Raw genomic sequence first — 27,161 nt, 5'->3', positions numbered from 1 at the left:
TTTCTGTATCCATTCCTCTGTTGAGGAACATCTGGGTTCTTTCCAGCTTCTGGCTATCATAAATAAGGCTGCTATAAACATAGTAGAGCATGTGTCTTTGTTATATTTTGGAACATCTTTTAGGTATATGCCCAGTAGTGGTATAGTTGGGTCTTCAGGTAGAACTATTAACAGTTTTCTGAGGAAATGCCAGATTGATTTCCAAAGTGATTTTACCAGCTTGCAATCCTACCAGCAATGGAGGAGTGTTCCTCTTTCTCCATATCCTCACCAGCATCTGCTGTTGCCTGAGTTTTTGATCTTAGACATTCTGAAATGTTCCTGTCCAAAGGAAAGACAGAGACAAAAAATGAAACAGAGACTGAAGGAAAGGCCATCCAGAGACTGCCCTACCTAGGGATCCATCCCATATGCAGACACCAAACCCCCACATCTTAGCTGATGCTCAGAAGTGCTTGCTGATAGAAACCTGTTATGGCTGTTCCCAGAGAGATTCTATCAGCACCTGACCAATACAGATGCAGATACTCACAGCCAACGGTTGGACTGAGCCCAGAGTCCCCAATGTAAGAGCTAGGGGAAGAACTGAAGGAGCTGAAGGGGACTGCAACCCCATAGGAAGAACAGTATCATCTAACTGGATCCCTCAGAGCTCCCAGGGACTAAACCACCAACCAAAGAGTACATATGGAGGGACCCAAGGCTCCAGCTGTATATGTAGCAGAGAATGGACTTATCATCAATGGGAGAGAAAGGAGACTTGATGCCCCAGTGTTAGGGGGATGCTAGAGGGGTGAGGCGGGAGTGGGCAAGTGGGTGAAAGAGCACCCTCATAGAGGGAAAGGGGGGGGGGCGAGAGGGAATGGGATTGGGAGATTGTGGAGGAGTAACTGGGAAGGGGATATCATTTGAAATGTAAATGAATAAAATGATTAATAAAAAAAAGTTTAAACTCATATTTACTAAAGTAAAAGCATCATTCTTCATGCCTAAGCACCGCGGAAACCTGGGAGTGTCTCAACTGGTCTGCTCCATTGTGTTGCTGCAGTTACATTATTTGAACAACCTTTTTCATGGGCACTAGGAACAATACCTGATCTCAGAGTAAAAGATCTCAGTTTGCTACTAGCTCATAGAATATTGAACCATGCTTGGGAACTGGTTACCATCAGTCCTTATCTCTACAAATCCTGTCTCCTACCACCTCAGAATGTTCACTTTGTTCCCAAATGCACATTAATATGGCTTCACATAGCATATAGTATCTGTAACTAGAAGCAAGTGTATTACTGCTCATCTCATCTACTTAGTATTGGAAGTCATGATTTTAGCCATTCTCATTACCCAGTGGCAGGAATCTCTTTCTAACAATATGAAGAGGAAATAATCAAAAAACAAAACATACTGCTGGGAATTTCTTCCCATCACACAAAGCAGTAGATAACCTTGTTATGGTTGTATCTACAGGATGGAGCACAATATGTTAGCTAAAAACGGAAACTGAAAAATGAAAGTGGAACTATCATATGTTTAGGAATTGCCATTTTGGGATATATAATCAAAATATTTGAAAACTGGGCCTCAAGAGATGTCTCAGTGGCCAAGAGTACTTACTGTTCTCTTAGAGGATCCAAGTTGTTACCAGCACCCTTGATTTACAACTGTAATTCTAGGTCTGTGGAATATGAGACTCCTCTAGTTTCTGTGGGTACTTACACATCCACGTACATATAACAAAAACAGCAGCAGCAAGAATAGCAACAATAATATATTTTTAACTGATTTGAAAGGAAAATCTCTTATATTATCCATTGCAGCATTTTTTGGAAATAGTTGAAATATGGTAACAACCTAAATCTTATTAAGGGATGAATAAATAGAGAAAATGTGGTATTTCTGCGTATGTACACATAACGTTTTATTATATGTAGGTATGTTTATAGAATAGAATATTGTTCACCCCATATAAAAGGTAACCTTGTTACTTATAAGTGTATGAATAATAATGAAAAGTATCATGTTAAGTGAAGAGTGACAAACACTGCATAATTTTACTTACATGAATGATTTTTTAAAAATAGTCAAATGTGCCAGGTATAATGGTTCATACCTTGTAAGCCCAGAACACAGGAAACTGTGCAAAGGGGATTAGGAGTTTCAGGCTAGATTAGGCTATAATGTATGTATATCTGTAAATGTTGATACAGAAAATTTAGCATACTATACTATTAGGTAGAAAAGTTTAAGTTATATCTATTAGGTTATGGTATCATTTCATATATATACATATATGTGTGTATATATATGAAAGTACTACTAGTGGCTGTCTTTTGGTGTTACATTTATAGATTTTCAGGTAAGACTATGCATATGTATATATGCACATATACTAACACATATAATTGTGTATATATATGCTGAGAAGCAAGAGGGAGAATCTCACACATAACCTGTGGCTGTCCTATGCAGTTCAGGCTGCAACTCAGAGTGATTCTGTAATGATGGCATTACCATGTAAGCCATTGAACAGGGCTCTATATATGCATTTTAGTCCTAGACTGTTACTGAAGAATCCACTGCTAATGGTTATGTTGGGTGTTAAAATTAATAGGTTTTTAGGTGAAGTAAAGGAAGACAGGAATTGATTGTGAGGGTAGCACACTGACAATGCTTTTTGTGTGTGTCACATTTAGGAAGCCCTGGACTTTTGGAATGCAACCCTTTGCACAAAATCAACAGAGTTATTGACAGTGCCCTTTACCTAAGCCAGAACTTTAGGCTTCAGTATGTTTCCTAAAAGGAAGTTGACCTGAGAGTCCAATAGAAAGACAAATTTGACTTCAATTGCAGTCTTCCTTAGGGGAGAATTCACCTTATCCTGTAAATGTCCACTCACTCTGTTCCCTCTCTAAATGGGTCTTCGCAATTTTAATGCTAATTGATTTTTATTACCTTATTTATTTTCTTAGTTAAAATATGCTCTTAGGAGTTTTAAAAAGAACTGTGCTTCTTTCAGAAGCTTCTACTTAATAGGCATTGTCATAAAAGGTCGCCTTTAGCATTGCTAATGCTTAGACCCCAGCACATTTCTAGCAAATAAAATCAGGTTTTATTTAGTTCAATTTAAAGAATGAATCAGCTTTGGATGTCCTCTAAATGAATTACAAATTAATTGGCTGAGCGTGTTCAGTGTTCTGTTCATTACTTCTTCCATTCTGACAGTAATGTAGGTTAACTCGCACTAGAGAATTTGGTGCAATGGAAATTCATGGGAATATTCATGACAGCAGTTGCAGTGAATTATTTGAACCTTCCTAGAATCTTCCACAATTGATTTTATCCTGGGTTTTGAGAATTTTAATTCCACAACTGTTGTGCAATCAATGTAGAACAAATAAAAGATGTGATTTTTTTTATGTTGCAAATAACATTAGACCCCTTTGATGAGGAAAAAAAAACTTTAAATGGCATGTTTAGATTCATTCAATGAAAACATATGATTTAATAATAGTACTTACAATAAATATTTTTAAGTAAGGAGAAACACATTTAACTTGTAATCATTTTCAAGTTTTATTTTTTGATTATATGTATGTGTGTGCACCTGGACATATGTTTGTGTACCACCTGTTTGCAGTTGCCTATGGAGACCAGAATATGTGGTCAGATCCTGTGGGAGTATAGTGATAGGTAGATATGAGCTATCCAGCATCAGTGCTTGGAAGCACATTTTGAGTCTCTGAAAGAACAGTATGTTCTTAACTTTTGAGCCATCTTTCTATCCCTTTGTAATTGAATTTCTCTCAGAGAGAGAGAAGAGGAAGAGATGGGGGAAGAGACACATAAAGACAGAGAGGTGGAGACAGAGAGAGAAAGTCTCATTGAACCTGAAACTTGCCGTTTTGCCTAGATTGGCTGGGTAGTAAACACCAGGAATCCAGTTAGCTCCACTTCCCAGTGCTGGGGTTATAGGCACACCTGGCACACACTACTTTTCTGTGAGAGCTGGTGATTTGAGCTCAGGTCCTCCTGCTTACATAGCAAGTGTTTTTGCTCACTGTACCATCTCCCTGGTCCTTGCTGTACATATTTTATTTCCTACTTCTGAGTCTGATTTAGGAGGTCTTCCATATTAAATTAAATAATACATTTTAAAAGGAGTATATATGTAGGAAGTATTTGAAGGACATTCTTAGTGTGGAACTAAATAAACTTCATCTTAGGCAAGAGGAAGCACTGGAGCCTCTATTGCATTGCTTCTCCTGTGGAGATGTGAACAAATATCTATTCACTCCAAATCCAGCACAAAGACAGACCAAAGGCAAGATTTCATTCAAATCCAGCCTGCAGAACAAGTGGGTTTATTGGGTTTATTTACTAGATAGAGCACGATGACTCAAAACCACCTGTGTAACACAAAAGGCCCATCCCAGCATATGTGACACCAAACTCACTGAGCTGCCTCATATTTTAGCACTTCTGAAGGCCACTTGTACTGAGGAGGCAGGGGGGAGTACTGGTTACATTCCCAGTTGAAGTCCTTATACCCTTCCATCTTCCCTACTAGAGACTATTGGCAACTCCACTACTACTGGCAGAGCCCTGACTATTAAAATATATTGTTTTATTTCCTTATCTGATGAAAGAGTCAGGGTTATCTCTGCTCTGTGTTGGTAATGAGAAAAGTCATGTTATGCTCAGATGAACTAACTATACTAAAACAACCACATAACCCAAACATCATGATTTGCAGCACTTTTAAAAGCACTCTTATAACCTCCTCTTTATCTGTTTCTCTCATCTATCTATCTATCTATCTATCTATCTATCTATCTATCTATCTATCTATCTATCTATCTCTTCCTTCCTTCATACCTTCCTCATTCTATTTCTCTACCTATCAATCTACCCAATTCCCTGTTCCTTCCCTCCACTGCATCCCACCTTCTCTCTCCCTTCCTTCTACCTCTCATTCCCTTTTTCTTTCTCCTTTATCTTATCACACAAACATGGATACACACAGATTTCCAATATATAATATATATAATTGTATATGTAAGGCCCATTTTTAGATTTTTCCAGTATTCCATAATATAATTGGGTATATCATAGGATAAAGCTTACAGAAAAAGAATTAGAGATATTTGTTTCTACCTCTGCATTGAACCCTTTGTGACCTACTGAACAAGTTCTTTGACCTTTTTTTTCCTGATACCTTATCAGCAAAATGATCATCATTATTCTATCAGTTTTTTAGTTTACTTTCCAGGGACAGCTCTGAGATTCATTGAATTAAACAGTGTATAAAGCATGTACTATATTGGTTTTTTTAAAAGCCTAAGAACAAAAAGGGTTAGGTTTATTGGAAACTTTTGGCGACTATAAATATGATTCATTTTTCATAATTACAATGTCCTCTTTCCCTTTACTAATTTGTCTTTTAAATTCATCATGTTACCAAGGGTCCTTAAGTTCGTAAACCTGCTGCATTGTAAAAGAATTAAGTAGCAAATTGATAAAGCAAATGGATTTGTTTGCAGTTTGGCCAAACTGGGAAGAAAAAAGAGATTTATAGTTTCTCTCTCCATTTTCTATAGCAGTGTTACAATTTTATAGAAAAGATGAAGTAAGCTATGAAACTTACTGGTTAATTTAAGTTGTCAGAATTGTGTGAAATTTCTTCTTGGGAAGCAAATGTTTTTGGGGCCTTTAGAGTTTTTCTCTACCTGAAAGACAACTTTATATTAACACCAAAGGGCAGGCAGCACAATGATATTAGGCTATCTTTGGGGTGTGTGTGTGTCTGTCTGTCTGTTTATGTGTTTCTGTATGTGTATGTGTGTTTCTAAATGTTTACATATTTATATATGTATAAGTTTACACATGTGTGTAGAGCAGGGTGCCATCACCAGAAATAATATAGACTTCCTTTGAGACAGGGTCTCAAATTGGCCTGCAGTTCAACAGTTAGGCTAGGATTGGCTGACCATTAAGACCCAGAAAGTCTTCTGTCTCTGTCTTACTAACACTGGCTTTATAAAGAGCACACCATCATTTTGGCATCCTAGGCACTCAAAGCAATCCATTTTCTTGCAGGCAAAGCAAGCACTTTATTGAGTGAGCTGTTATCCACAGCCTCTCTCTTTGTTAATTTTGTATAATATATGAGTGGGAATGTGTGCATTATAAGTAAAAGTTTGAAAGAATATAAATTAAAATGTTAAGTGTTATTCCAGGTTGTTAATTTAAGTCATCTTCTTGTTTCTGTTTGCTATAATGAAAATGTTTGCAGAGTGAAGTGCATTGCATTTCTGTCACTTAAAAGCAATTCTACTCCTTTCATCCTAGCATACTTATTATGGAAATTTAAAACAATGAAAAATGTATATTTTAATAATGAAGAAATATGGCAAAAGTTGTAAAATTTGTTTATCTGCTACATTTGCTGGACACTTGGGTTCATAAACTCAGAGTCTTAGATTGTCTGGAATTTAGACAATCTAAGAAACAGAAATTAGTCAAAGTGAATGGATTTATTTATGTTCTGGCCAAAGTGTGGGGAGCATCTGAGCTCCTCCCCATCATGTCTATAGGCGTCTCATAATTTATAGAAAGCCGGGAGACAAGGCTAGAGCATACACAATTTAACTGTGAGATAGACCAATGATCCTATTGTGGGAACAAGGAGACCTGGGTCCTAAGTTTTCTCTGAGAAAGTGTTTTTTTGTTGTTGTTTTGTTTATTTTAATTTACATCCAGATAGAGAAACATGAGATCTTAAAGACACACTACTTTGAAAGAGAAAATAATATTGTTAAATATAAGATTCTCACCCATTCTCAGCTTGATAAGAGTTCTTTGTTATAAGTCTGTGTTATTGCCTTGAGAGGTGGAGAATGCCAGCATCTTGTACCTTTGCTTAGGAGGTCAGTTTGAATTCCTGACACCTGTCCCCCACCCTCTTTTTTTTTTTTTTTTTTTTTTTTTTAGGAGTAAAGGGTTTATTCAACTTATATTTTTTTCACTTGATAATTTTTTAATTTTAATTAGGTATTTTCTTCATTTACATTTCCAATGCTACCCCAAAAGTCCCGCATACCCTCCCCTCCCACTCCCCTATCCCCCCACACTCCCACTTCTTGGCCTTTGCAAGTTAAAAAAATGTAGTCTGATAGCTGAAAGAAGAGGCACAAATGTCTCTTAGAATATCTCTGGATCATTGTCACAATGTTATATATTGAACTTAGCTTGCTACTTCCCACCCTGTTTACCTTCTTGTATTACATTTTAAATATATTTTCTAGCTACAGGACCGCACTCAATTCAGTGACCGAGACTTGGCTACTCTTAAGAAGTACTGGGACAATGGTATGACCAGCCTGGGCTCTGTATGTAGAGAGAAGATTGAAGCTGTTGCAATTGAATTAAATGTCGACTGTGAAATAGTTCGGGTAAGACATGTTCAGTAATTTTCATGCTTTAGTTAATGAACAACAAAAATGAGAGATTGAAACTAGTGGGGTACTGCAAACAATATCATTAATGACATGAAAAGACCTGCAGAGTGGGAGAATTTTTTTCTTTTAGATTTTCAATTTATTTATTTATTATTTATTTATTCGTCTATCCATTCATTCATTTATTCATTCACTTTACATCTTAATATCAGCCCCCCCCTCTTCCCAGTCCCCTCACACAGCCCCTCTACTCACTACCCCCTCTCCTCCACCCATTCCCCCCTCTCCTCCTCTGAGAAGGAAGAACCACTCCCCCCATTATTACCCCACCCTGGCACATCAAGTCACTGCAAGACTAGGCACATCCTCTCCCACTAAGGCTAGACAAGGGGGCCCAGTTAAGGGAATGGAATCTATAAACAGTGAACAGAGTCAGGGACAGTCCCCACTTCAGTTGTTGGGAGACCCACAGACACCAAGCTGCACGTCTGCTACATATGTGCCAGGGGCCTAGGTTCAGCTCATGTATGATCTTTAGTTGGTGTTTAGTTCTAGGAGCCCCCAAAGGTAGAGGTTAGTTGACTCTGCTGGACTTTTTGTGGAGTTTCTATCATCTTCAGTTCCCTCAGACCTTCCTCCAACATTTCTTTTTTTTTTTTTTTCTGAGCATCTAATATTTGGGTGTGAGTCTCTGTTCCCATCAGCTGCTGGATGGAGCCTCTCGGAGGACAGACATGCTAGGATTCTCTCTGTAAGCATAACAGATTATCATAGTGTCAGAAATTGGTTCTTGTCTATGGGGTAGGTCTCAATTTGGGCCAGTCATTGGTTGTCCATTCCCTCAGTCTCTGCTCCATCTTTGTCTCTGCACATCTTGTAGGCAGAATACATTTTGGGTCTAAGGTTTTGTGGGTAGGTAGGTGTCCTTATATCTCTACTGGGAGTTCTGCCTGGCTACAGAGGGTGGCCACTTCAGGAGTCTCCGATAGTGTCACCTCATAGACATCCCCCTCTACCCCTGTCCATTACCAATTTCTATTCTCTCTCTCCTGCTTTCCCTACATCTGATCCACCCATCCTGTTTCCCTCCCCATCTCCTCTCCCCCTCAGTTTCCTCCCTCCATCCACCTCCGATTTCTATTTTCTTTCCTCCTCTGAGAAAGATCCAAGCATCTTCCTTTGGCTTGTTATTTGGCTTCTTTGCGTCTGTGAATTACAGTGTGGTTATCCTGCACTTTAATGCTAATATTCCACTTATCAGTCAGTATTTATTCAGGATGATATTTTCTAATCTATCCATTTGCTTGCAAATTTCATGGTGTCTTTGTTTCTAATAGCTGAATAGTATTCCACTGTATAAATGAACCATATTTTCTTTATCCATTCTTCAGTTGAGGGACATCTGGGTTGTTTCTAGCTTCTGGCTATCATAAATAAGGCTGCCATGAACATAGCTGAGCAAGTGTCCTTGTGGAATGGTAGAGCATCTTTTGGGTGTATGCCCAGGAGTGATATAGATGGATCTTGAGGTGGAACTATTTCCAATTTTCTGAGAAACCGCCAAATTGATTGACAGAGTAGTTTGCACTCCTATCAGCTTCGAGGAGTGATCCCCTTACTAATGGGAAACATGTTTTTAAAAATTATGTATCAGGCCGGGCGGTGGTGGCGCATACCTTTAATCCCAGCCCTTGGGAGGCAGAGGCAGGCGGATTTCTGAGTTCGAGGCCAGCCTGGTCTACAGAGTGAGCTCCAGGACAGCCAGGGCTATACAGAGAAACCCTGTCTCGACAAACCAATATATATACATACGTACATACATACATACATACATATATATATATATGTATCAGATAAGGAAAGTATATCTAGTGTGTAAATAATACAACTGAATGATTAAAAAAGCAAATGGAGCATTTTTTAATTGTAAAAGGTATATATAAACATTTCTCTGAAGTATCTCATGCACCCATAATAAACAATAAATAAAAATAATTGTATTGATCAATTATAGGAACAATTAGTTTATATTCTACTTGAAAGACATTTATAGGAGGTTGAGATAATTGGGGCATTGTAAATATTTAATAATGTTTTTTTAAGGGACAAATGCCTCTTTTTTTTTTTTTAAACCATCTGCTGGTTTCTTTGGTATAAAGATTTCTACCATTGGGTTTCCAAGTCTCATTCAACTCAGAGGAAGAAATGATAGCATTGGGCATTGTGCAAAGTTATTGTGTGGCTTCATCCATACTTGAGAGTCATCTCAGAAGACCAGGAGAGAAGTACTAATAAAGAACAAGTAACAAAATATAAAACTCTCCCAGATGAAATAACATTTTTCAAACACATAAAGAGAAGACGATGGGCAAAGGTTTTTCAAATCCTACTCTAAAAAACACTTACTGTCCTAGTCAGTGCTTTCCTTCTTGTTGTGATCCAGATGTAAAACCAATTTTCATCCTGTGTTTGCCAAGTATGCTGCTGTGCAAGAGTGTATGCTTTCAGGGATAAAGAAATTTATCAGACACATCCTGTTCTAAAGGATTTTCAAATATAGCAATAGAAATGATTTTTAAAAAATGACTGGAGACTCTTTTTTAACATTATTTCTTATTATTTTATTTGTTCATTAATTTATTTATTCACTTTACATCCTGATTGCAGCCCCCTCCCACTTCCCCCAATATACACAGCCCCTCTCCCATCTCCTCCCTTTCTCCTCCCAGAATGGGAACCCCTCCTGGGTACCGACAAACCCTAGCATATATCAAGTCTCCGCCAAACTAGGCATTTCCTCTCCCACTGAGGACAGACAAGGCAGTCCAGTTAGGGGAACAGGATCCACAGGAAGATATCAAAGTCAGGGGCAGCGCCTACTCTAGTTGTTGGAGGACCAACATGAAGACCAAGCTGCACTTCTGCTACATATGTGTGGGGCAGGGGACGCTAGGTCCAGCCCATACTTGCTCTTTAGTTAGTGATTCAGTCTCTGTGAGCCCTCAAGGGTCCAGGTTAGTTGACTCTGTTGGCCTTCCTGTGGAGTTTCAATCCTTCCCCCCAACTCTTTCACAAGACTCCCAAAGCTCCATCTAATGTTTGGCTGTGACTCTCTGCAACTCTTTCCATTGGCTCCTGGGTGGAGCCTCTCAGAAAACAGTTATTCTAGGCTCCTGTCTGCAATCATAACAGAGTACCATTAATAGTGTAAGGAATTGGTTCTTGCCCATAGGGTGGGTCTCAAGTTGGGCCAGTCATTGGTTGACCATTCCTTCAGTTTCTGCTCCATTTTTTGTCCCTGCATATCTTGTAGGAAAGATAAATTTTGGGTCAAATGTTTTGTAGGTGGGTTAGTGTCCTTATTCCTCCACTGGGAGTCCTGCTTGGCTACTCAGGAGGTGGCCACTTCAGGTTCCATATTCCCCACTGCTAGAAGTCCTAGCCAGAGTCAAGTTCACAGACGCCATGGAGAATCCCCTGTCCAGGGTCTTTCACAAGTCTTAGAGAGATTCACTCCCCCCTCCCCCAACTGCCAATTTCTGTTCTCTCTTCTCTGGTTTTATTAATGTGGGATTGTAATATGGAAAACCTAAGTAAAGTTGAATAGGGAAATATGGAGCTTGTGTTTTTATCATTTTAAATTTTATTTGTAAGAATCAAACCTACTTCCTTGAGTAAAACTGCTTGCTTGCTCTGCAAGCCATAACCTAGATTTGAGCCTCATTTTCCATAGTAGAAGAAGAAAACTAATTAGCACTTGGAAGTTGTCCTCTGTTTTTCACTTGCACACTGTGGCATGTGTGTACCTGAGCATAAACACACACACACACACACACACACACACAAACAACCAAATAATTTTCATTGAAATAGAATAATATCACTTTACCCTTCGCTTTCCCCCATTCATCCCTTCCCAGTTATCCTCCCATGCCCTCTCCAAGTGGGTAGCCTCTTTTTCTTTGTCATTGTTACACAGACATACACACATACACACAGGGTGGGGATACTTTTGGTTTTGGTACTTGCTACTAATTTTTCTTCAAACCTATACAAATATAAATACAACTTGCTGAGTCCATTGTTGTTTGTATATACGATTTCAGGGCTGATCATTCTGCATTAGACAACCAACAAGGCAGGTGGTAATTCTTAGGATAGGCTAATTTTTCCTTCTCCCCAGAGTCATTGGTTGCTGGTTGGAATCCCACAAAATTCTTTCCATTCCATGATAATATTCCCATTGATCTTATCATTGTTCCAGTCTCGTTTATATAGCTGTTTCATAGCTAGATTGTTTCTGACTCTTACAGTGTTTCTGCCCTCTCTTCCATGATATTCCTTGAGGCAGACAGAGAGAAATTGTGATGCAGATGTATCCTCTGGGGCTGAGCTCCCCACAGTTTGTTGATCTCTGCGTTGTGTCCAGTTGTGGTTTTCAGCAATGGTCTCCATTTGCTGTAAGGAGGGGCTTCTTTGGTAGCTACGCTTATCTCTGGGAAAAAGGATAAGTTCTAGAATGTAGTAAAGAATTATGCTTGTCTAGCACAGTGGCAGAAAGCAATTCTTTTCTAAGGCCCATTACTTCACTAGCACTTGGAAACTTGCTAGGTATCCAGTACCAGGTATGACTTCCCTCCTGTTGAATGGGTCTTAAGTCTAATTATACAACTCTTGGCTGCCACTGACATGGGAAGGCCTCTTATTGTACCTTGCTATTATGATAATTATGGTTCACAGGTGATGCAGGTGGATAGGGACTGTTATCCTCTTCTCTCCCTTGGAAGTTTGCATAGAATGCTCTAGAAGAATGGAAACTAGAGGCTTTCAAGTCAGATCCAGTTTGAACGACTTGAGGCTGTGCCTGCCCTAAGTGTTTGATGTCTTTAGCAACAGGGATCCACCCCAAGAGGCTACTTTAAAAATTTATATTGTTTTGGCAGCTATGTGAACTACTCTCATCAACCATTCGAAAGGAAGGTTTTGTGCCTGGTACTAGAGTTTTTATTAGGCTATGGTTCCTGTGGGGAGCATTGTCAGGCCAATTGTTGTGGGGCAGTGGGCAGTGACAGGGGCCTGGTGCCTGGGAGCAGGGTCTCCGGGGCTTCTAGCCTTAGCTCAACCAAGGACCAGGCTATCAAGTTCTATAGAATTTGTTAGAAAAACTCTCCCTACTCCTCCCCTCCTACCTTTTTCAGAAGCTAGAGTCAAATATTTTTTACTCAATTAGATACTCTCTAATTGAGTGTTTACTGCCATGTGTGAATGATGTCCTACACTTATTAGAATTAGCTCTGAGTTACAGAAGGATTCAAAATAACAATGATTTAGACAAACCTCTACAATTCTGTCCAGCTGATACACTGTCTACAGCTAGTGTAAAACTCCTAGGTAGCCTTAGTGATTTTTCTGCCACTTCTGTGGTGCAAGGCCTCTTCAAGGTCCATTATGGTGGCATATATAACTCCATGGTGTACAACAGAGAGAAGAGAAAATATCAAGGGTATATACCAATTATCTTTCAAAAAAAACTGGAGAAACTATCATTAAACACTTTCACTTCCATCAAATTGGCTAAAGTTTAGTCACATGGTCATAACCTAAGTGCAAGGGCACCTACAAATAGAGTTTTACTGTGTCAATCTTGTGTTCGGGTAAACCTGTTATTACTTTTGAAGAAAGAAGAACAAATATAAGGCATAGCTAGCTAGACCTCAAAAACCTGTTTATATTGCTACTTCATTTTTTCCATGCTAACCGGTGTCTATTACATTTTTGCTGTATGTTTCAAGGTTTTAAAAATCTTCTGTCATTGTTCCATTAACCATTTCTTTCACTTCTCTTCAGGTTTCTTCCCTCTTGTCCTCTCTTAATATTGGTTAGTGTGATATTCAATATTAACATTGAGTGGTTGGGGTGATCTGACCTGAGAAACCAAGGGTGATTTCAACCAAGTGGGTCAGGTATGCAGGTTTCTTTCCTGCCTTACAACTTTGTATGTGTTCCTCTTGAAAACAGAGGCTTGGTTAAAGACACCAACCATTCTCAACAGAGGTAGACCATTCTTCTGTGAAAGCTAGAAAATAGTGGCATTCCCCTGCTAGAATCCCCAAACTTATAAAATACAAATATGATTATAATGTAAATACATGATACCTGTGAATTATGTGGTGCAATATTGTTTTTCATTACGTATTATATAGTTTATTCCTTTGGAACTTATAAATTATGTATTTTTCGCTTTTTTTTCTTTTTTTTTTAATTGGATATTTTCTTTATTTACATTTCAAATGTTATCCCCTTTCCTGGTTTCCCCTTCGAAAAACACCCTCCCCCATCCCCTCCTCCCTCCCCTTGCTTACCAAACCACCCACTCCCCCTTCTTGGCCCTGGCATTCCCCCATACTGGGGCATAGAGCCTTCATAGGACAAAGAGACTCTCCTCCCATTGATGACCAACTAGGCCATCCTCTGCTGCATATGCAGCTGGAACAATGGGTCCCACCATATGTGCTCTTAGGTTGGTGGTTTAGTCGCTGGGTGCTCTTGGGGTACTGGCTAGTTCATATTATTGTTCCACCTGTGGGGCTGCAAACCCCTTCAACTCCTTGGGTTCTTTCTCCAGCTCCTTCATTGGGGATCCTATGCTCAGTCTAATGGATGACTGTGAGTATCCACCTCTGTATCTGTGAGGCACTGACAGAGCCTCTCAGGAGACAGCTATATCAGGTTCCTGTTAGCAAGCTCTTATTGGCATCCACAACAGTGTCTGGGTTTGGTGATTGTAAATGGGATGGATCCCTAGGTGAGTTGGTCTCTAGATGGTCATTCCTTCAGTCTCTACTTCAGACTTTGTCTCTGTAACTACATCAATGGGTGTTTTGTTCCCCACTTCTAAGATGGATAGAAGTATCCGCAGTATGGTCTTCCTTCTTCTTGAATTTCATGTGGTTTGTGAATTGTATCTTGGGTAGTCCAAGCTTCTTTTTGGCTAATATCTACTTAGTGAGTGCATACCATGTGTGTTCTTTTGTGATTGGGTTATCTTACTCGGGATAATATTTTCTAATTCCATACATTTGCCTAAGAATTTCATAAATTCCTTCTTTTTAATAGCTGCATAGTACTCCATTGTGTAAATTGCCACGTTTTCTGTATCCATTACTCTGTTGAGAGACATCTGGGATCTTTCCATCTTCTGCCTATTATAAATAAGGCTGCTATGAACATAGTGTAGCATGTATCCTTATTACATGTTGGAGCATCTTCTGGGTATATGCCCAGGAGTGGTATTGCTGGGTCCTCAATTAGTAATATGTCTAATTTTCTGAGGAACCACCAAACTGATTTCCAGAGTGGTTGTACCAGCTTGCAATCCCACCAGAAATGGAGGAGTGTTCCTCTTTCTCCACATCCTCACCAGCATTTGCTGTCACCTGAGTTTTTGATCTTAGCCATTCTGACTGGTGTGAGGTAGAATCTCAGGGTTGTTTTGATTTGCATTTCCCTGCTAACAGAGGATGTTGAACATTTTTTTCAGGTGTTTCTCAGCCATTCGGTATTCCTTAGTTGAGAATTGTTTGTTTAGCTCTGTACCCCATTTTTAAATAGGGTAATTTGTTTCTCTGGAGTCTAACTTCTTGAGTTCTTTGTATATATTGTATATTTGCCCTCCATCGGATGTAGGATTGGCGAAGATCTTTCCCAATCTGTTGGTTGCCTTTCTGTGTTCTTGACAGTGTTCTTTGTCTTACAGAAGCTTTACAATTTATGAGGTCCCATTTGTCCATTCTTGATCTTACATAACAAGCCATTGGATTTCTGTTCAGGAATTTTTCCCTGTGTCCATATGTTCAAGGCTCTTCCCCACTTTCTCTTCTATAAATTTCAGTGTCACTAGTTTTATGTGAAGGTCCTTGATCCACTTGGACTTGAGCTTTGTACAAGGAGATAAGAATGGATCCATTTGCCTTCTTCTACATGCTAACCGCCAGTTGAGCCAGCACCATTTGTTGAAAATGCTGTCTGTTTTCCAATGGATGGTTTTAGCTCCTTTGTCGAAAATCAATTTTGTGACCTATTATATGGTCAGTTTTGGAGAAGGTACCATGAGGTGCTGAGAAGAAGGTATATCCTTTTGTTTTAGAATAAAATGTTCTATAGATAGGTTAAATCCATTTGTTTCATAATTTGTTAGTTTTACTGTGCTTCTGTTCAGTTTCTGATTCCATGATCTGTCCATTGATGAGAGTGGGGTATTGAAATCTCCCACTATTATTGTGTGTGGTCCTATGTGTCCTTTGAGCTTTAGTAAAGTTTCTTTAATGAATGTAGATGCCCTTGCATTTGGAGTATAGATGTTCAGAATTGAGATCTCATCTTGGTAAATTTTACCTTTGATGAGTATGAAGTGTCCCTTCTTAACTTTTTTGATAACTTTAGGTTGAAAGTTGATTTTATTCAATATTAGAATGGCTACTCCAGCTTGTTTCTTCAGACTATTTACTTGGAAAATTGTTTTCCAGCCTTTTACTCTATGGTAGTGTCTGTCTTTGTCACTGAGGTGGGTTTCATGTATGCATCAAAATGTTGGGTCCTAGGACCCAGATAGAGCTGTCTCTTGTGAGACTATGCCGGGCCTAGCAAACACAGAAGTGGATGCTCACAGTCAGCTATTGGATGAATCACAGGGCCCCCAATGGAGGAGCTAGAGAAAGTACCCAAGGAGCTAAAGGGATCTGCAATCCTATAGGTGGAACAACAATATGAACTAACCAGTACTCCCCAGAGCTCGTGTCTCTAGCTGCATATGAATGAGAAGATGGCCTAGTTGGCCATCAGTGGAAAGAGAGGCCCATTGGTTGTGCAAACTTTATATGCCCCAGTACAGGGGAACACCAGGGCCAAGAAGTGGGAGTGGGTGGGTGGGGGAGTAGGTAGGGGAGCATGTGGGGAACTTTTGGGATAGCATTGGAAATGTAAATGAAATAAATACCCAATTAAAAAATAAAAATAAAAAGTGATTTAAAGAAAAAAATGTTGGGTCCTGTTTATGTAACTATGTCTTTTTATTGGAGAATTGAGCCCATTGATATTAAGAGATATTAAGGAAAAGCCATTGTTGCTTCCTGTTATTTTTGTTGGTAGAGGTAGAATTCTGTTCATGTGGCTATCTTTTTTTAGGTTTGTTCAAAGATTACTTTCTTGCTTTTTCAAGAGCACAGTTTCCTTCCTTATATTGGATGGAGTTTTCCCTTTATTATCCTTTGAGGGGATGGATTTGTGGAAAGAGTGTGTAAATTTGGTTTTGTCGTGGAATACCTTGGTTTCTATGGTAATTGAGAGTTTTGCTGAGTATAGTAGCCTGGGCTGGCATTTGTGCACTCTTAGGGTCTGTATGACATCTGCCTAGGATCTTCTGGCTTTCATAGTTTCCGATGTAATTCTGATAGGTCTGCCTTTATATGTTACTTGACCTTTTTCTCTTACTGCTTTTAATATTTTTCTTTGTTTTGTGGATTTGGTGTTTTGATTATTATGTGATGGGAGAAGTTTCTTTTCTGGTCCAAACTATTTGGAGTTCTGTAGGCTTCTTGTATGTTCATGGGCTTCTCTTTCTTTAGGTTAGGGAAGTTTTCTTCTATAATTTTGTTGAAGATATTCACTGGCCCTTTAAGTTGGAAATCTTCCTTCTCATCTATTCCTATTATCCTTAGGTTTGGTTTTCTCATTGTGTCCTGGATTTCCTGGATGTTTTGGGTTAAGATCTTTTTTGCATTTTTGCATTTTCTTTGATTGTTGTGTCAGTGTTTTCTATAGTATCTTCTGCACCTGAGATTCTCTCTTCTATCTCTTGTATTGTGTTGGTGATGCTTTCATCTATGACTCCTGACTTCTTTCCTAGGTTTTCTATCTCCAGAGTTGTCTCCCTTTCTGATTTCTTTATTGTTTCTACTTCCATTTTTAGATCCTGGAATGTTTTGTTCAATTCTTACACCTATTTGGATGTGTTTTCCTGTAATTTTTAAAGAGATTTTTGTGTTTCCTCTTTAAGGACTTCTACCTGTTTACCTGTGTTGTCCTGTATTTCTTTAAGGGAGTTATTTATGTCCTTCTTAAAGTCCTCCATCATCATCATGAGAAGTGACTTTAGATCCTTATCTTGCTTTTCTGGTGTGATGGTGCATCCAGGACTTGCTAGGGTGGGAGAGGTGGGTTCTAATGATGACAAGTAACCTTGGTTTCTCTTGCTTCTGTTCTTAAGCTTGTCTCCTGTCATCTGATTATCTCAAATGCTCCCTGCCCTTGAGATATCTGATTGGAGCCTGTCCTTCCTGTAATCCTGGTTGATTCAGGACTCTTCAGAATCCAGCTCTCTCTGTGATCCTGTGATTCAGGGATCCTGTGATCCTGAGATTCTGGGTGTGTCAGCGTTCTTGGCAGTTAAGCTTCCTCTAAGACCCGGAGATTCTGGTGTGACCAAGTTCCTAGGATCCTTGGATCCTAGGACCCTGGGCGTGTTAGAGCACCTGGCATTGGGGGGGCCATGGGACTGTCTGCTGAGTTTGAAACCAAGATAGACCAGCGCCAACTGGAAGGAAATCGAGCCACTGGTCAGGTGGGGTTCCTGTGTCCCTGCTCCTGCTGGCTCCAGGCACTCCTGGTGGTGTTGAAACAGATGTTGTGTTCCACTTACCTGTGATCCTAAAATACTGAGCATGCTAGGGCACCTGAGTAGTGGAGAGTCCTATGGGGACCTTGGAACTGTCCCCAGAGTTCGCAGCCAAGGTCTTTCACTTTTGGTTTTTGAGACATGGTCTCCCACTGTATCTCTAGCTCTCTGATGCTCATCAAGTAGCTTAGGCTGGCTTTGAATTTGTGGAAACATCACCCTTCCAAGTGCTGGCACTATTAGTGTGTGCTATCACAGTATATTTCTTATGCTGTATTTCTGATATTTTCATATTTGCTTACCTAGTTTTCTAAGTACTTGATGCTAGTTTCTTTACATACTTACTCAATACATCCCCACACATTTGGCAGTAGAATAGTTTCATCATCTTGAATATATATTTTCTGAATCTTATGACTCACTCACTGCAGTCTGAATTGCTTACTTCCTTTACAGGGATACAACTGTCTCTTTGTAATTCTTATTTTTAACTTGTTTTTCTCTTTACTCTACCTTCAGTAAGGTATCCTCAAATTTATCTTATAACTTTTCTGTAGAATATTTAAATATTTTTTCAAATGTTCTGTTTAACCTGCCACTGATAGTAATAAGTGCTTTGTGCTTCAGGGCCTTCCTGGGACCCCTTCCTTTGTACTTCAAAAGAAAATAGATAAGTACAGATTATTTTCAAAAATATACACTTCTCAAATGCAAGGTGATATAGCCATAGTATTCATGGTTAGGATTCTCTCAGTGGGTTAAGGCATGTACTTAGTATGTTTTTAAACTAGTGCTATTAGTATGAAGTCCTGCATCAGTTATGTGTATAATCTACTATACCTACAGAAACTCTCAATATGTAAGACAAAGATGAAGTGATATTTTATTTTTGCTTAAGTTAGTGAAAACTTTTTTATTAATTTTTATTTTTTAATCCTTTTTTACAGTCCAAGAGGATATTCCCCACTCCTACCCAACTAGACCTGCCCGCTCCCTAGGGCCTCAAGTCTCTGGAGGGTTAGATGCATCTTTTCTTATTGAGTCCAGAGCAGGCAATCCTCTGTGGTATATGTGTCAGGGTCCTCAGACCAGCTAGTGTATGCTGCCTGGTTGGTGGCTCAGAGCAATTTACCAAATATTATAGAAAAAGTCCTTTTAAAACATATTCCCTGAAGAGAGGATGGGTTTTAAAAGGACTTTTTCTATAATATTTGATAAATTGCTCTGAGCAAGAGTTTTTACCATTAAAAAACTCTCTTGAGAGTTCAGGAGAAATCTTGTTAAGTACAGAGGATGTTCATGTTGCTGATTACTGAAGTGAGCATTGTGTCTAGATGGCTAGTCAACTATTACTTATGACAAAATTTTGACATTTTAGAGATTTTTTTTCCTTGTTCTGTCCCATTAAGTTGCAACCTTGATTCATGGAAGCATTCCAAGACCTCCAGTGTATTTCTGAAACTCAAACCCTTTGTATATTGATTTTAGTTTATGTATACATGTCTATGATAAAGCTTAGTTTCTACATTAGCTTCAAGATATTAATGACAATGACTGATAACAAACAAAAACAGTTATAATTCTATACTGTGATAAAAAGCCATGTGACTTTGGTCTCAGTGATGAAAGTCAAGACATATGTTTCTATTCACAGACTACATTTGACTACTGGTCACTGAAACTACAAACACCAACAGCAAAGCTATGAGAGGATTACTATACTTGTAAGAAGCCTGGGAAGAAAACGTGGCACACCATTCATTTGATTTTAATTAAGTATCATAGTTACAATGCACATGCTTCTTTAACTTAAAATATTATTTCTAGATTCCTGTCTATTGTTTATTAACTTATTCATTTAACAATTGTGCACGGTGAACCTACCATGTGCCAGAATTCTGTGCGGTATAAAGACTGCAGCTTGCTTAAGGAACTTGCAGGTGCTTTATTGTCTCTGAGCTTCAGTAAGTTGGAAGATAATTTTACAAAGCCTATAAAATTACATGGGAACAGTACTCAAAAACCGGTAACATACACCCTTTCTTGTGATAATTCTGTTATAATGCCTGCCTTTTCCATCTGGGTATTGTTTATGGTGGACAGGCCCAAATGTACTGATTCATGATCAAATGTTAGAGTGAGCAATACATGATGGAATGTTTAAAATTGATTTTGTGAAATTTAAATTAATTGCATAGAAAAATGCATGCACATTTTAAAATTTAAGACTACATTTAGTTTCAGAAGAGCATGGCTACATTTGAAATGTCTTTAATACAGACCACAATTTTTCAATTATATAGTAAATTCTCTGCTATCTTTTTTGTTTTCTTTATTAAAACAGAGTTTCTATAGTCTAAGCTAAGTAGCTAAGGTTACTAGTCTTGAACTCAAAGCAACCCTCTTCCCTTTGCCTCCTAAGTGCTGGGATTATAGATAAAAGCTACCAAGCCTAGCTTCTATTATCTATCTTAGACATTAATTTAGCCAGTGAGCACTGAGGCAGAGCACTTACTTTCCCAGAAAAGTGCTAGCCAAGCCTGGCACTATGCTTTGCAAAGCCTAGGAGTAAATCCTCAGCAGGACAAGAAGTCAAGTGACTCTTAATCAGTTTAGGGGAGGGCGTATTTTAGTGTTAGGGTACTTGCCTAGTATGTATAGCAACCTGGGTTCAAGTCTGGCACTCAAAAAATGTTAAAATAATAAATTTTACAGGCTAGTATTTGATTTACACCTTTAGACCTAAAACTCAGGAAGAGGATGCAGGATACCTATAATTTTTAGACCAGCATCCTTTACCTAATAAGTTCTAGGCTAGCCAGGGCTACAAAGTGATAGACTGTCTCAATAAAGAATAGGAAGTACAGGAAATAAGCTGATAAGTACCCTGAGATTTAATTCAGTGCCCTGCTATTACACAATGTTTTTTCTTCCCTTTTTAAAATTGAGAGACTGAGTTAAATATGGAAAAGTCTTCTCTATAGTGCATTATGGTAGTTAAATAGTTATGGTAGTTAGCTGGTTCTCACTGTAACATCTGGTCAAACTATTTAGTTTGCATTTGTTTTTATATGTATCACCAGTATTGTATTGTAAGTTCAAGTTCCCTCCATATATCTTGCTTGTTATCTCTACTACTGTATATATGATTGCTGTATAGTATTCAGTAATATTTGTGGTATGAACAAATATCTAGCAGAAATGTATACTATATATATATGTATATATAGGTATGTGTATCATATAGAAAATATGAACTATATTATAGCATACATCTATACGAAAAATTAAGAATATACTTTCACATTGCTTAATAGAAATACTATTAGAAATTTATGGTCTAAAAGTCTTCACTTTTAATGGCCATTATACTTCTGAAATTATTCTTAGGTGTTCTGGTTAAAAAGACATAAATCCTATTCTATCAATTGATGACCATCCTGGAAGGATACTTATTATCCTAAAAAGGAAAGTATTTGGAAACCAGAAAACCTAATTTTGCACACAAGGAATCTAAGGCCAAGTAATAAAATAACTTGCCAAAAGATTCTGTGAAACAGTTGAACAACAGCCAGGCATGGTGACACAGTCCTTTAACCCAAGCACTCATGATGCAGAGGCAGGGGGATTTCTGGAACTTTGAAGCCAGTCACATCTACACGGTCAACCAGGCTAAATAGTGAGACACTGTCTCAAAAACTCTTGAAAAACTGGATAGTTCTAAACAAATCAAGTTTAATATGAAGTAGATAAAATTTATCTTTGCATATATTCAAAAGCTGGAATGCAGAAAGCACTTTGGGTTGAAGAAACTCTGAAGCGAAGAACTGAGTACAATACTTGGACACTGATCCACTGCCCTAGGTTGCTTTCTGTTGCTGTGATTTAATACTGACCAAAAGCAACTTGGGAGTGGAAAGTCTTATGTGGCTTACAGGTTGCAGTCCATCATCCTTAGAAGCTGAGGCAGGAACTGATACAGAAACCCTGGAAGAACACTGCTTACTGGCTTATTTCCCATGCTGCTCGCTTTGCTTTCTTACACCATCTACTACCACCTGACCATGGCTGGTACTGCATGCAGTAAGCTGGACTCTCCAACATGACAGCACTCGTTAATCAAGAAAATGCTCCACAGATTTACCAACAGGCCAATCTGATGGAGGTGGTTCTAGTTTGTGTCAGATTCACAAAATATAAGTAGCCCTTCCACTATTAGGAATAATGCTGGGGAACAACAGCTAATTGATTAATTAATTAATTAAAGATCCCACATTCTTCCAAAACCCAGAATGGAGAAACTTAAAGAGTGGTAAATTTGATGTTTTTAAAATGTTCATGAAAAGATTAAATGGGAACTTAAAGTATTCAATGAATGGGCTAGGTTTATCTTTTTCCTCAGTTGAGCTAATCTAATGCTATTGCCTTCCAGAGGGCCCTCTTAAACCAAAAAATCCTGTTTATCGACTCTCTGTGTATCCCTTCACTCAGTCAAGTGGCCATCACAAGTTGCTAGAGCAAAATAACATTAAATGGCTTGTTGTAAGCAAGTCAAAAAAACAAACCTCTCATAGTTTTGAGGACTACAAAATCCAAGACTAAGGTGCCAGCTAGCATATGTAATGTCTGGCTAGGGCCCATTCTAGACAGCTAACTATTTTTTTCATGGTGGAAAATATGACATCCATTTGTTTTTCTTTTTAAACCAGCAGTAAATCTCTTCTTGAGATTCACCCTCATGACCTAGTTATCTCTCAAGGGCTCTGCCTCTCAATACTCTCACTTTACAGGTTAAAAGCTTATCATACTAATAGGGTTAGAGAACATCGATATTCAAATCATAGCCACTTGTAAGATTACCGAATTTTTCTATTAGTCTATCCAATGAAATAAAATCTTTACCGTTGCATTTCTCTTTTGAATTGTTCCCCATTGCCATTCAGGGTACGCACATTGAAGGCAGTCTCTTTATATAATATGGGCTGCCTAGAAACTCATTGTAGGTGCATTTTGCCACTTTGGGTTCTGCTGTTTAATTTTGAGGAGCATCTAAAAATATTTTGCACCTTAGAATACAAAAGATAAAATCAAACCTCTCAAATAGTTGCCAATATTCACATCGCATTTTAACTTTGTCATAGCTGAGAGATTCCCCACCTCCAGGGAGAGAAGCAGAAACTTGGTTTCTCTTTTTCTTTCCTTTTTCTTCTTCTTCTTCCTTCAGGTTTTATGATGTAAATAAGGCAAGCATCCTAAAGAGAAGGTATCTTCCTCCTGTTGCCTATGCCTTCATTTACCCAAGATCTCTGGCTAGGATGATTGTACAAGAAAAGGGTGTGCATTACATTTTCCTAAGCAGCAGTTCTCACAGATAGGAAATAGTGAAAGAACATAACAAATAAAATAAAAAGAGCTTTGGTGAGAAGGTCAAGTTCTTTAGATTTTCTGAAGTCTAGCAATTTATTTGTAATGAGGCAACATTAAGGGAAATGGAAACTACTTTTTAAACTAGTGTTTTTCCTTAGTGGGAAAGCTAGCCAATTTAAGAAAATTATTACCCAACATCTATAAGAATTTTCTCTTGGATTACTTTTCATCTAAGACAATATGTTTGTTTTAGATTTCATGTTTAGTATACACTGCTAAATACATGTAAAGTTCTATGTTTCCTGAATTTGCTTTCCTACTCCCAAACCCAGCAAGTACAAACAATAGTTAGCCTTCTTAAACTAACTGAATAGTTCTTCTGTTTTGCCAGACATATTTTTTTCTGAAAAACCTAACCAAATATAAAACTAACCTTAATCACATTTTTATTTACATTGGAAAGTATCTATGATGGCTTTGTATTTATGAAGCTTTTTTGGTATAGAGTAAATTCTATTTAATATTTTTATAGAAAGGGTCTGGGAAGATAGTTCTATCAGTGTAAAATGCTAACTATATAAATATGAAAACCCATGTTCCATCTCCAGATAGCACAAAACAAACAAACAAACAAACAAACACACAAACAAAAAGTAAGTGGGTATATGTCTAAGAGAGGTACAGCTGGCCAGCCAGTATTCCAGCAGAGATGGGGGAGGTGGTTTCCAAGCTTCATCAGTTACTGAGAAGCTATTGGCAATTGAAAGCTACTGGGAGAAAAAGAATTATAATTACTGGGTATGGTCAATGGTAGGTTTCACATACTCCAGTGGATGGACCCACATTCATGTGCACAAAACAAATTAAATGTAGTGGGTTAACAACAATAACAAAGAAAACATGAAGTTGGGAGGACAGATGTATCAGGAGGGTTACAGGGAAATTGGAGGGGTAAGGAGGGGTTGAGAGGTACCTATAATCATATTTCATTTATACCGGTATGAAATGATCAGAGAACAAAAATGCAATGAAAAGTACAGTTTTTAAAATCCAGACAGTAACACACACACACACACACACACACACACACCTGGAATTCTAGAACCGTTAAAATGGATTCAGGCCAATCCCTAGGGCTATCAGTCCAGACAGACAGACTTGCCTAGCCATTAAGCCCTAGGCTAATGAGCAACCCTGTCTAAACTGGCTGGATGTGGTGACATACACCTTTTTACTTGAGAGTTTGGGAGTCAGAAGCATTTGTTTTTCTGAGTATGAAGCCAGCCTGCTGTACATATTGAGGATACATAGTAAGACCCTTTCTCAAAATGACCAAAAGACCAAGGGTGCCTGAGGAACAACACCTGAAAATGATATTCAAACACACCTGAATGGGTGTACAGACATTAATCTACACCCTACAAAACTATAACTTAGAAAAATGGCTTGGGGGCTTAGTTCAATGAGTAAACATTTGCCTTGCAAATATAAGGACCTGAGTTTGAATACCCAGAACTAGTGAAAAGGCTGTATGATAATACATGCCTATAATCACATTATTTCAAGCAAGATGAAAGCCAGACTGACACCCAAAGTTGTTCTCTGACCTCCACAAGCACAGTGGAACATGTCTTGGTATTTAGATATACAAACACACACATACACACAGAGAGAGAGTAGTTTCTAGCATATGATTCCTACACATATTTTATTAAGTTTATGCCTACATTTTTTGAGGGATGGAATATAATCTAGTACTAGGGGTGTAGTCTAGTGGTAAAGAGCTTGCCTACTATGAATGCTGAATTTAATCCTCAACACCACAGAAAGAAGGTATGGGGAGAAAATAATATAATATTTTAAATTATAACATTAATATGTTCACTTTTTGCTATAAGGTCTCACTTATGTAACCATGGCTGTCCTGGAACTCATAGGAACTCTTCCTGCCTCTGCTTCTAGAGTGCTTGGATTAAGGTATATGCTACCATACCCAGGTCAGTACATTTAGTTTTCCTATATAGTAGCGCAATTGGTTTCTTTGTGCTGATTTTAGTATTCGCAGTTATTGCTGAATTCACTTCTTATTTGTAGGAGTATTCCTTGGGATCTTCTGTATAAACTCTATCCTACAATCTGCAAATAGAGCTTTAGTTCTTCCTCTCTGCTCTGTATACATTCCTATACTTTCCTTAATTGGTATGTAAGTTAAAATCACTTCCATGTTAAGTCCAAGTAGCCAGAATGGATATCTTGTTTACTCTCATTCTTAGAATATTTTACATTCTACTTTTTATAATTAAACATAAAATTATCTACAGGCTTTGGGGTCCTGGAGATTTCTTTACAGGGTAGTTTTTAATGATGAAGTAAATTTTCTTAACAGTTAAGATTCTGTTCAAGTAATTTGTTTATACTACAGTAATTTGCAGTTTTGAAAGAATTGCTCCATTTTATCCAAGTCGTCCAATTGTGTGTTCAGAGATGTTTATATGTCCCCATATTATCTATTTTGTGTCCACAAAGTCTACAGTGATGTACTCTGGTTTATTTCTGATATTAATAGTGGAGGCCATCTCTCTTTTGCTTTGCTAGTCTAATTGCCAATGTCACTGATCATTTCAATGAACCCATTATCAAAACCATTAATAAATTTTCTTTTGAAAATGTATTTTTATTAATTATTTGATGATCTCATCCTTGCATATGGTGCATTTTGATCATATTAACTCCCAACACCCCCATAACTTCTCTTAGATCCACTCCCTCCCAATTTCATTTCCTCTTTTTCCCCCTTTCACATAGATTCTTTTCTCATACAATATAATCTAAACACAGTATCCCGTCCCTCTACTCCTTCCAGTTCCTCTCCACATCTTCTTTCATCTTGATTAACTCCCTTTCTGTACTGCATGTCCTCTTTAAAAAAAAAGCCATTGAGTCCAACTGGCTGTTTGGATATAAAGCCATCTATAGGAATTTGTCAACCTACCTATAGATTCATCCTTAAAAATAACTCACTTTTCTTACCTCAGAAACCATCAACTGTTAATAGCTCTTCAGCTCAGGGTTCATGAGCTCCTCCACCCTCCATGTTGAAATGTTGGTTGGCTTGAGCTCATGCAGGTATTGTGCATCTAAGCTTTGTCTGCCATGAGTTCATGAATACAACAGTTATTGTCATGTCCAGAGACACTATTTCACTCTGGTCTTCCCAAATTCTAATTCTTACATTTCTTCGCCTCCTTCTGAAATGTTCTCTGCACTTGTGAGTTTCTGTATTAGCTCCCATTCACTGCCCAGACACTTCTCTAATAAAATCTGGGAGCTGAACTAATCTATAGGTAGAAATATACAAATTTAGGGATCAGTTTGATGCTATGCCCATTAAACAAAATAATAATAGTATGACCTATGAGCTCCCCACCCATGGGGTTTTAATCGGATTTATAGAACTAGGCATACATTTGTTTCCCATGGAGCAGACCTTAAGTCTAATCAGAAAGTGGTTGATTATTCCTATATTATCTTTGCCACTATTTCAGTGATAAGAGAGTATTTAGCCATGCTGACTATTATTGTATCTCACAGCATTCACAGCTGGGTAAGACTATTGATGACTTTTTGCTCTCAGCAACCATAACACCTTCTGGTACCATGAAAAG

The 27,161-nt window shown here is 38.2% G+C and overlaps 1 protein-coding gene across 2 annotated transcripts in view; it reads left to right on the top strand.

Annotated features, from left to right (window-relative positions):
* The window catches only part of Hdx (highly divergent homeobox), a 121,876-nt gene that overhangs the window by 67,328 nt on the left and 27,387 nt on the right, over positions 1-27,161 (top strand). For both annotated transcript variants that reach the window (NM_001290459.1, NM_001080549.2), the window contains one exon: positions 7,305-7,451. In NM_001290459.1, the coding sequence (NP_001277388.1) occupies positions 7,305-7,451 (147 nt within the window). The remainder of the gene's footprint in view (positions 1-7,304; positions 7,452-27,161) is intronic.

This window comes from Mus musculus, chromosome X (genome assembly GCF_000001635.26).
Source record: "Mus musculus strain C57BL/6J chromosome X, GRCm38.p6 C57BL/6J".
Classification (NCBI taxonomy): Eukaryota; Metazoa; Chordata; class Mammalia; order Rodentia; family Muridae; genus Mus; species Mus musculus.
The sequence above is the reverse complement of the archived record's forward strand: the minus strand, read 5'-3'. Positions and strand labels throughout refer to the sequence as shown.